This window comes from Octopus bimaculoides, chromosome 14 (assembly GCF_001194135.2).
Source record: "Octopus bimaculoides isolate UCB-OBI-ISO-001 chromosome 14, ASM119413v2, whole genome shotgun sequence".
NCBI lineage: Eukaryota > Metazoa > Mollusca > Cephalopoda > Octopoda > Octopodidae > Octopus > Octopus bimaculoides.
The window spans coordinates 22,459,909-22,471,834 of record NC_068994.1 but is presented as its reverse complement, the minus strand read 5'-3'; the positions used below and the strand labels follow the sequence as shown (position 1 = coordinate 22,471,834).

At 32.7% G+C, this 11,926-nt stretch overlaps 2 protein-coding genes across 5 annotated transcripts in view; one reads left to right on the top strand and one right to left on the bottom strand.

Moving 5' to 3' along the window:
- Positions 1–6: 6 nt before the first annotated feature.
- On the bottom strand, positions 7–10,192 carry LOC106884038 (zinc finger protein OZF). Its single transcript, XM_014935249.2, has 2 exons — positions 10,102–10,192; positions 7–3,358 (listed from the first exon to the last, which is right to left on the bottom strand). The coding sequence occupies exon 2, from the start codon at positions 3,226–3,228 to the stop codon at positions 1,786–1,788; it is 1,443 nt and encodes a 480-aa protein (XP_014790735.1). The 5' UTR covers positions 3,229–3,358; positions 10,102–10,192; the 3' UTR covers positions 7–1,785.
- Positions 10,193–10,336: 144 nt separating this feature from the next.
- The window catches only part of LOC106884031 (mRNA-decapping enzyme 1A), a 39,737-nt gene continuing 38,147 nt past the window's right edge, over positions 10,337–11,926 (top strand). For 2 of the 4 annotated variants that reach the window (XM_052972767.1, XM_052972765.1), the window contains exon 1: positions 10,376–10,474. The gene's annotated coding sequence lies outside the window, so the exon portion shown is untranslated. Of the gene's footprint in view, positions 10,475–11,926 lie in introns of all 4 variants that reach the window. The other 2 variants (XM_052972764.1, XM_014935230.2) reach the window with 2 other exon arrangements.

Below are 11,926 nucleotides of genomic sequence, written 5' to 3'. Positions count from 1 at the left end.
GTCTTGAAGATGATAAGCGTAGTGGTTGGCTATCGGATGTTGACAACGATCAACTAAGAGCCTTAGTGGAAGCCAATCCACGCACAACTGTTCGAGAGCTTGCTTCTGAATTAGACGTAACATACATGACAATTTCCAACCACTTGAAAGAGATTGGAAAAACAAAAATACTTGAGAAATGGGTGCCGCACGAATTGAACGACAACCAAAAAAACACTGTCTTGAAGTGTCGTCTTCCTTTCTTTTATGCAACAAGAACGACCCGTTTCTCGACCAGATTGTGACTTGCAATGAAAAGTGGATTCTTTATAACAACTGGTGATGCTTAGCTCAGTGGCTGGATACCAACGGAGCTTCACAGCACTTCCCGAAGCCAAAGTTGCACCAAAACAAGGTCATGGTGACTGTTTGGTGGTCTGCCACTGGTCTCATCCATCACTGCTTTTTGGATCCAGGCAAAATTATTATGGCAGAGAAGTACTGTCAGCAAATAGATGAAATGCATAAGAAACTCCAACAACAACAGCCAGCATTGGTCAATAGAAAAGGACCAATTCTTCTCCACGACAATGCTCAGCTGCACGTCGCACAACTGACCCTGCAGCTACGAAACTCTACCTCATCCTCCATACTCACCAGACCTCTCGCCTACCGACTACCACTTTTTCAAGTGTCTCAACAACTTCCTGCGTGAGAAATGCTTCAAAAGCCAAGACGATGCCAAACATGCCTTCAACGACTTCATCGCCACCAGAATGCAGGATTTTTACACTATTGGCATAAATAAACCTGTTTCACGTTGGCAAAAATGTGTTGATTCTGATGGTGTTTATTTCGATTAATAAAGTTTTGTTTGAGCCAAGATATGTGCATCTGAATTTAAAGGTTAAAAACCACAAGAACTTTCTTGACAACCTAATATATATGCATATATACATATGATAGGGAGCGTATAATTAAATCATTGGGGTGGGGATCAATAAAGCAAAATAAAATAAACGCCTACTATAACATCATATGTCTAAGGTTACAGGAGGTAATGGGATAATTACTTGTAGAATGTTTTAGTCTTGCTATCTTTCAACTATAAGAAAATGAAAGTGATGAAAATTGAAGGGTGGAATACAATCATGATTTGACACAGATATGAATCATAAAAAAATAAGTTGATGTAGCAGTTGGATAAAATAAGTTTAAAAAGTGTGTCTTGTATAAAATGCCATATTAATAACTGTTTAATAGAGTGATGTAGCATTGGATAAAGCAACAAAATTGAAAAACAAAAAGTTGCCAAATTGTAAGAGAAACTATGAGAAATGTTTGTCTTTTCATGCAGCAAAACACACATTTTAAACAGAAAATTGAACATTTGAAAGCACAAATAATAAAGTAATAGAATTTTTTTTAAACATTTAGAATAATAAGGAGCATTACTATTTCTGTTGCTCACTATGATAATTGCAGCGGCTTTAGCAATTGATTGTTTGAAATAAAACATAAGTAAAAAAAAAAAGTAGAATAAAACAAAAGGTTACGAGATAATACAATCTGAAGGAAAATAAAATATATTAAAATGTTTTATGATAATTACATAACTCTCATTAGAAGGAAAATGTATCCTTTGTAAAATATTAAATAACAATACCTTTCTTTCTGCATTGAAAATGAAGTGGAGGTAAAATACCTAAACATCATAGCAATATAGTATTAATTAACAATATATATATGTAATTTCTTTTAATGTCTAATAAATTTAAGAAACTTAACAGAGACTGAATAAAACATCTAATCTGATTGCTTGCTGTGTCCACTTGTACATGAGGATATGTTGTGTCCAGCTGTACATGAGGACATGTCATGTCCACCTGTACATGGGGACATGTTGTGTCCACTAATACATGGGGATATATCATGTCCTCCAGAACATGGTGACATTGTATGTCCACCTGTACATGTGGATATATTGTGTCCAGCTGTACATGTGGATATATTGTGTCCAGCTGTACATGTGGACATATTGTGTCCACCTGTACATGGAGATATATTGTGTCCACCTGTACATGGGGATATATTGTGTCCAGCTGTACATGAAGGAACATTGCTTGAAGTTACCCAGCTGGTAGTTGTCCATGATGTAGGTGACACAGGGAATCCCCTCACCCATGCATGATTATGATCTGGTCTAGGAGCCACCATTTGATGATGTGTGCACATTGATCCCATAGCAGGAGCAGTAGTAACAGCTGCTGGCTGCTGAAGCTCACTACTGCCAGTACCTGCTGAGATAGGTTCCAGCTGAAGTTGGTTTGGTGTTTGATTTCGTCTTTGAGACATACCAGTGTCATTTGATACCCCTATGTGTGAATGTCCATGTTTTTTAAGATGTGATCGTTGAGAAAATGCTTTCTTGCACACTTCACATTTATAAGGTTTTTCTCCAGTGTGTGTATGCTGATGTTTATTTAAATGTGTTCTTTGACTGAATGCTTTTTGACATACACTGCACTTAAATGGTTTCTCTCCAGTATGAACACGCTTATGATTATTCAAATGAGTCCTCTGACTGAATGCTTTCTTACATACATCACATTTAAATGGCTTTTCTCCAGTGTGAATCCTTTCATGGTTGTTGAGATGATCCTTCTGTGCAAATGCTTTGTTGCAAATTAAGCAAACAAAAGGTTTAATACCAGAATGAATACGTTCATGACTATTGAGATGTGTTCTTTGACTAAATGCCTTACAGCAAACAGAACACATAAAAGGCTTTTCCCCTGTATGGGTACGTTCATGGTTATTAAGATGCGATTTCTGTGAGAAGGATTTCCGACAAATCAAACATGTAAATGGTTTTTCTCCTGTATGAATACGTTTATGACTGTTCAAATGTGTTCTCTGACTGAATGCTTTACAGCATACTTCACAGGTATATGGTCTTTCACCAGTATGTGTGTGTTCATGATTCTTCAATTTATCTCTTTGGCTGAATACTTTCCCACAGAAGGCACAGTTGAAGTGTTTTCCTGTTGCTGAAGCTAATTCATGCTTATTTAAATAAGCTTTTAGTGTAAAACCTTTTCGGCATACATCACATTTATATGGTTTCTTTGAGTTATGAGGTACATTCTTGTATGTTTGAGCCTGGTCATTGGAAGGATAAGAGATTCCACAACTGTGATAATTATAATGGTTCCCAAAACTTGGATAAACTGGTTGGCCAGAATACATTTTACTACCTTCATAAAGTCAACTTTCAGGCATTAAATACTGTAAGGATTTTATGGGATTACTTTTAGACAAATAGTAGAACAAATTTTTCAGCTTCCAGTATTGACAGCAAGGTTTTTCAGACTTTACACTAAATAATATAAAAAAATTAATAACTATTATTAATATTAATCAACATACAGTTCTGAATAAATGAAAACTTTTATGAAGAAAAAAATTATAAACAAGTGAAGTGAAATAACTAGGTTTATTAGCAATTAAATGTATAACATGAAACAGTAGTTTGCTTATAATAATTTTATTAAAAAATATTTTTTATGAGTACTAATTATATTCAGGAATAGAAATATCAGTTGTTTTTATTTAGCCCATTAGCATTTAAATTGGCTCTATCAGGCCCAAATATTCTACCTGTTTTATGTTCAAAATGTCCAGATCCAGCATCTTATACCTACCCTACAATGTCAATGTAAAAATAAACAACCACATCATTGAAATCTCAAAGCTACAAGATAATGCATGATCAATTTTTTAAAATTTGAATAAGTATGCATTAAATTTGACAAAGTAATCTGAAAGCTACAGGCTTAATAAAGAGATTTACACTGTACAGAAGTTGGCTTATTTTAACAATTTAACTTTACCAAGAGATCAAGAATGAAGAAGAATGATGAAATTTATGGAAAAGATTCCAACCATGTTAATAATTCTAATCTGATTATAAGAGTTATCATCTATATCTAAAACTAATCTAGTCCTCATACAATTTCAAAGATCAAATTATTATTTACAGAGCAAATATAAATTTTGAAATAAAATGAAATTATTTATCTAATCTATCCATATTATTATTGAATGGATAAATACTGGAGTTATCGTCTGTGAATCAGGAATTTAAATTCACTGCAAGAATTATTATATATCTAAAATACAAACATATATTTACATCACTTGACTAATCATGCAGCCAGAAATAAGGCAAGATTTTCAAAAAAAAAAAAAAAAAAAAAAAAAAAAAAAAAAAGGAACGGCACTGATGACCTATTTATGGATACATTAGAACAGAAAATGTGAAACATATATTTCACATTTTGTGTTCTAAAGGCTATATTTAATGCAAGGAACAAATAAGTGTTTCTCACTTTTATTTTTATTATAAACTATTTCTGAACTGAGAATATTTGCTACTACTTGTCACTAGGTTGGAAATTAAAGGTAGATAATGACCTTTAGATTTCATCAACTACAAAACAACAAATGTTCCTGCTCGTATAAATGACACAACTTTGCATTAGTCCTTCAAGCTATAGTTGTTTGTTGGCATTTTATTTGTAAGATCTCACTAATCTGATCTAACCGCTTTATCTCAGGATGCCCTTTTCTTTTATCTCTTCTTTACATCTAAGTGTTTACAGTATTTATTTCTGAAGCCATTCAAATAATATAAACACCAAGAATAAAATTGTGAGATATATATATATATATAAATTCATGTATGTTATATTCAATGAGGCCAATAACTTTCTTAACTAATCTAACTGAACACTAAATATCTGCTGGATGATGTTGCTGAGGAAAATGAAAACAGGTCACAGAACTGATTGTGTCAATGATGATCAACAAGAAATAAATATGACAATGAAAACCAATGTACTGCTGATGAAGCAGCACTAAGAAATTCAAATTCCCAATAAACTTACATGAATAAGAAATAAAACTTTAACCCATTAGCATTCAGATTATTCTGTCAAATGTAATACTTATTTATTTACATTGTTTTGAATTAACCATGCATTATCTTGTAGCTTCAAGTGTTTGATGATGTGATAGTTTATTTTTTGAATGACATTGTAGAATAGGTGTGAGGGGCCAGATTTGGCCAGTTTGAACATGAAGCAAGTAAAATAATAAAATAATAAAAATGACACAGTCAGTTCACAAGTTCCAATCCTTGACCAAATCCTCCTCCTCTAAATCATGTACCATCAATACAATATTATGATCATAGTCATAAAAAATATAAATAAACTAAGAAAACCTTGCTAAGTTTATGATACCAAGTGACATGAAATGCAATATGGTCTACAGACAAAAAGTGAATGCTTTGTGCAACACCAATAAGCATGTAATGCAGTGTTTCCCAACAGGATCCACAATGTTCTTAGAGAAGAAGAAATTTGCAGTTATGAGGAGGTGGTGAGCAAAATATTATGGGGTGGGGGTGTTTAGAGGCTTGAGTATGGCCGTAAGTAAATTGTCAGTGAAGTAAGGAAAAAGGAAGAACAACTGAATGTGCTGCCAAATTTGATTATATTTTAATAGATTAAATCTTGAGTCTTTCACTTGTTTCAGTCAATGGACTGTGGCCATGCTGGGGTACCACCTTGAGGGGTTTTAGTCAAATGTAATTTTTATTCCTATTTAAAAAAGTGTTTAAACAGACCATATCCAGTCTAAACATTCTACCTATTTTATGTTCAAACTAGCCATATCTGATCTCTCAGACTTATCCTACAATGTCATTCTAAAAATAAATAATCACACCATTGAGATTTCGAAGCTATGAGACAATGCATGATTAAGTCATAAACAATATAAATAAATAAGCATTACATTGGAGAGAGTAATCAGAATGTTGAAGGGTTGAAACTGTATGAATGTCCCAGAGTGCATTCCATGCACTACGATTCAAAGATCTTTGGTGTAGACCTGACATCTTTCTTGGCATGGTGGTGTGAATTTTTCAATCAAATGATCTCTGGGAACACCAGTATAAGTAAATCTATCTTGATGTAAAGTTTTCCGTGATGGTTTTTATTTTAATTAACAATTTCTTAATACAATTAAATGGCCATGTCTTGAAACAAAATGTCATCCATTATTGAGAATGTATGAGCAGCAGCATGGCATTGTTTTAACGTTTACGAGTTGACAAAGACAGCAAGCTGGCATGTCAGACAAAATGGTTTAGTGGTATTTTGTCCGTCTTTACTTGGAGTTCAAATTCCGCCAAGGTTGACTTTGCCTTTCATCCTTTTGAGGGGGCGGGGTCAATAAAATAAGTACCAGTTGAGTACTGGGGTTGATGTAATCGACTTACTCCCAAACCCCAAAATTCCTGGCCTGGTGCCAAAATTTCAAACCAATATTTATGAGTTGACAGGTCAACCTAATCCCTAATTTTTTACAGCTTATTCCCGTTTATTAAAATCTCAAACATCTCAGCACCACTGTTGCTAAACAAAAAAGGATAAACTTAATCCCCAGAAGAATGGTCAACCCTTTCACTCATCAATGAGTGAAGCACCATGTATGTAGATTTAAGAATTGAGGAATCAAACATATCATAATCTGAATTGATCTGAACTTATAGTGGGTGTCATCCATTTTGAGTGTCCACCAATTAATTCACTCACCCAAAGACACAAGTTTCCCACCTGTACATGGACAACAGCATCCAGCCCTGCCCACCACAAAGTTTCACCAAAAGCAGAGTAAATATCGAAATCCAAGTTTATTTCAAGGCAATTTTGGAAGACCTTAGCACTACAGTTCCTTTTAAATTTCTGATATTTCTTATCATTCTGAGCAAATGGGAAAAATGAATGAAAATTGCTAAACAGTTTTGCCAAAGCAAAAAAAAAAAAAAAAAAAAAAAAAAAAGGAACTAAAACCCAAGTTTATCAGGATAATTATAAACTACCTGCAGCATGGAGTTATTGCTCTACCTGTGGATCATCAGTATTATATGTGGGATATTTGTGGAAACTATGAAATCATTGTGCCTAAAAGACAACTTTTTGAAAAAGTATCCAAAAAATGTTCATGTTAAAAAAGACGGAAAAGATGTGTGAAAGACACCATACTTTGGATATATATATATATTTTTTTAATCTAATCCGAAACTTGACAAATGTCTCATTACTTCACATGAAATATCATAACTAATAGCTTGATGTGGAAACATAATCAGAGAGACTTTAGTAATACCACTAGTTTCTGATATTCCTTACCATAATCCTTAAAAGTAGAAACAGATACTTTAAAATTGGTTCCTCTTAGTAATATTGATGAAATGAGTGAGGATAGTGAAAATGAGAAGTGCATGAAATGCAGAAAGAGAGCATTTGGCATATAGTTTTAGCAAATCAACTGTGTGGTAATGAAACTTTATTGATGGTTTACATGTAAATCTTTGAAAATGGATACAAAGAGAAAAACAATTTTTGAAGTTTAAAGGTTACCTTTAAGATAAAATATTCTCTTCAGTAGTATGTTATCATGCACAACTAATGGTATACCACCTATAACAGGTTTCCAAGCTGGTCTGATGCTATATATGTAAAAGGAAATGCCTAATCTATTCACAATTTCCTGTGAAATACATCAGCAACACCTTATTTCTTAGAAACTAAGTAGACAACTGTCTTCAAGCTTAGCTTTAATAATAATGATTATTAGCAAAAATCAAAGCTCAGACCTTAAACACTAAGCTGTTCCATCATTTATGTGAAGAGATAATGAAAATTTTAAAGCACTCCTTCTTCACATAAAGGGTCCTGTATAAAATACTTCTTCCAACTTGATAACATTAGTTTGAATTTCTACTTAGAAATCATGATGACTAACAAGCCAAAGACATTAACTTAATTCATGGAGATAGCAGATATCTATGACAGGATGAACTGCTTGAATTTGCAAATGAAATGAAACCATTTCAATTCAATTGCAGTCAACATGAGTTCTGTCAGTTTCCATCAAAAAAAAAAGTCTTTCTCAATTATTCAGATGATAATCTGAGGACCTGGTGTGCACATTAAAAACAACTGAAGGAAGATTTGGATACAAGATTTAATTAAACTGAGGATGTCTGACCTTTGGCTGGGTTACAAAATTAAATTTTGACCAACAATTAGAAAATGAATTGAAGTAGCACAATGTGGGGATTTATGACTTCATTTATTAAATTTGGAACCAAATATTGCAAAACTTGCAGCTAGTCATCATCAGTTGCAGGAATCATATTAATAGATTGTGCTACTCCAGTTATTCATATTTTAATTATAAAAAATAAATGTGTGCTATCATAATCATTACTTTCATTTACAATAATAAAGTGTATCCTTATAAGTAAAAAAAAAAAAAGTTTACATTCATTTAAATTCAATTACGGCTACTACCCTTATTACAAAAGCAGAACCTAGGGTAGGATGGGACAGTAATAAGCATCCAAGTGTTTTAAGACAGCAATTGTGGAAAAAAAAAAAAAAAAAAAAAAAACGATGGCAAACTGATTTGATGCAATTCACTGGAAAAGAATTCAAAATTATTGGAATTAAAAAAAAATAGTTTTGCTAATGGGAAGGGTTGAATGGAGAGTATGAATGAGTTAGTGAGAATCTACTTCAAGCAAATCTACTATTCAAACAAAGTGTCATTTGTTTACAATTCTCTACGCAAAGCATGTCCGGACCGCTCATTGTTTGATAAATCCAGGGAATTATAACCTTGCCAGGAAATAGGTGAGGGTTGGTGACAAAAGCCCATCCGATTGTAGGAAAAATTTCACTCAACATTTTGTTTGACCCTTATAAACATGGAAAAGTGGACGTTAAAACAATGACACATGTTCAACTCGGTTAAATAATCCGTCAGTATAAATTTAAAGTCCCTGTCAAAAATAAATTTTTAAATATTTGACTCCCCAGCAGTAAATGTTCCGTTGTTATTCTTAAACTTGCTTTGAAATAACTATGTGTGTGTAGGACCTATGTTGTAAAAAAAAAAACAATTATCTTTCTTCTAACTCGAAATATTTTCACCAATCTATCACGGAAGACAATCAATTATCACAGATCAATGTAATACAATCAATTTGCCCCACTTTAAGCAATTAGTTTTACTAGTATTATAAAGAATTATACACAAATTTTATAAGAAAACCACCTTTCATTACTGATGCAGCTAGGGGCTTGCTGTACTAAATTTTTCCTTCTCAGTTTAAGGTGAGAATCAACAGATCACATAATTCTGCTTTCTATCCGATGCCCGTTCAATATGAATGAAATTAATGTAATGAGAAGAGGATAGAGAGAAGAAAAAAGATAATGTTGTTGGCTATAATAATAGAAGAAACACAACTGTAAGTATGCCAATAAAAAGCGAGAGCCTGCAAGCGTAAAGTGACGTGCTCGAACAAAAACTGATGGAGTTAAACATTTGAAACACGGTTACAAACTTTATATAAAACACATCAGCGATTATGATTATTTACAGCAGCAAAAGCAAAACAGAAAATAAAATTTAATAAATACAAAAATATAAGCAGAAAGTAGCTTCTGGGCTATTTAAATACAAGGAAAAGACTATTAGAAGTGTCCAGCGAAAGGGACATATGGCGATAGAAGTTGAGAAGTTAAAACATCTTGAATGACATTTTGTCAGGGTTAAGAGTTTGTGGGATTCCGCAATAAATAAATAAATAAATACGAAAAACATCGATAAAATAGAAGAGTTCACTGATACACAGCAGTTTAGATTTAGAGAACTGTCCCTTGTTCTCTATACGGCTATATTTTTTAGGTATTCTTAAATGATCTAGGAAAACGAGAGGCAGTTTAATAAAATAACATTGAAGATATGGTAGAATCAGACACGAAGCAAGTTATTTAAAAGCAAGCTCTTTTTTTTCAGTCATTTCGAACATCTGTGACACTGAAGTCGAGTTGCTGTCATGTCAGCAGCTAAACTTCAGCTTACACTAAATCAAAAACTATAGCAATAGGAGGTATCGAAAGTATTTCTGGTTTTGCAACTGATACATCTATTCTTTCATATATCCTTTAAGTCTACCTAACCAAGTTACACACTTACCTTTTCTGATTTAACCTGGGGGAAATAAATAACAGTAGCAGCAGCAGGGGGGAAACTACTTGCCGACATGAATAGTCAAGGGGAGACAACATTATAATTATTGTAATTATCCTTCTATCTTTTTAGTTACAATTTACTAATATTGTCCAAAATTTAAATTTACTATTATTTTCAAGTAAATTTCCCGATATTTCAATAACATATTTCCAAAACTAGCAATAAATTTAATCCGGATATTTTTTCATAACAAATTTTACCCGGATGTTTTTTCATTGTGAACACCGACATTGTTGTCTCCCACATTTCATCAATTAGACGTTCAGACAAAGAAACTTCCACCAGAAACCTTTATTAATGGCTTGATATTTTTAAGGTATTGTCACTTGTTGGAGTCTTTTTCCTCAATGACCTTCCTCTTTTCACTAATTACAGGAATTTATTATGTCTGTTACTTATTTCTTTGCTGTTGTATCTAATTCTCATGATGATGGGTGGTTGATCATCTTTTTCCCCTCTTCAACAAAGTTTGATTATTTTTTTAAATAACTCTAAAAAAGTTTTTACTCTTGAGCTCTTAGATTTTGTTTTCATAATTCACGTTCTCTTACGTAATATCGTTCATAAACATGATTTTTCTCGACTCTATCTTGTGTTTCTATCATCTTATAGCCTAGAAATAATTTCTAACATAACACAAGGCCATACGCTTTGAAGATAGCCGTCTATTAAAATAATCGCGATTGGCTGGTACTTTATTTTATCGACCTCAGAAGAATAAAAGAGAAAGTCGACTTCGACAGGATTAAACTAAGAACGTAAATAGATTTAACTAAATACCAATTCTGCCGCTCTATTCCCCTCTCTGTGTCTTATAAAAGTAATTAATCTCATAATCAATTGTTCTGTTAATTTACTTTTCGTAGAAGTTAATGAATCATCAGTTGATTGTAAAACTTTATTTGAGATTGAAACACGACAAATTTTTTTGATGATCTTATTTCTAGACTTGTAATATCAATTAATTATGAATACCTCTGCATTAAAACGTGAAAATGTTTCTCAAACGAAGTTTTTAATTTTTTCTATATCTTTTGCTTTTTTAAAATTTTATCTAAAAGAATAGGTGACACGTGAAAATAAATCCACTAAAATATACCATCGAAACCCATCCTTTATTTTGATTTCCTGCAACAACTTGAAACTTTCTCATATTTGTAATTATATATCCTCACAATTTAGCGTGAAGTTGTTATAGCTCAGATTAAATGCGATCCACTCCTCACTATCCAGTTTATATCTTATGAAATCACAGTATATCTAGCACTATATTATTAAATCAACCAGTTTTTTCAGAAAGGTAAAGTGGGATTTGAAGCAAATCTTTTTAGTACGAGAAGTAATCGAGAAAGATAAGGAACCATTAGTTTTACATCATATGTATGCAGCTGATATTGATTTTCTGATTTTGGTCCTAAGAAAGTTTTTCCTTCTCCATCTGTTTGCGCTTCCTCGTTCCAAGGTATTGGTTTGTCAACATCATCTCTTCACTAGTAAAAATCCCTTGTTAATGTGCAGTTTCAACTAGTAGAACAACTCTGTCTCATTCGCGCCATCATATTTATCGGTTTTTAAACTTGTATTTCCACTATCATAAAGTTGTATAACTTAGTTTTAGTAGTGAAGATGCTTATTGTTCTATTTCTTGAATTAATTAAAAGTTGCATTTCATTTGTTACTAGCTATCAGCTGGTTTCTAACACCAGTCAAGAGAAAAAAATAAATTTCGTGTTTCCTTGTTATTCTGAGTGTGTGTGTGTGTATATGT

Bases quoted from the DNA above. Each gene is read 5' to 3' on its own strand.
- LOC106884038 (XM_014935249.2), bottom strand. From the start codon at position 3,228: ATGTATTCTGGCCAACCAGTTTATCCAAGTTTTGGGAACCATTATAAT.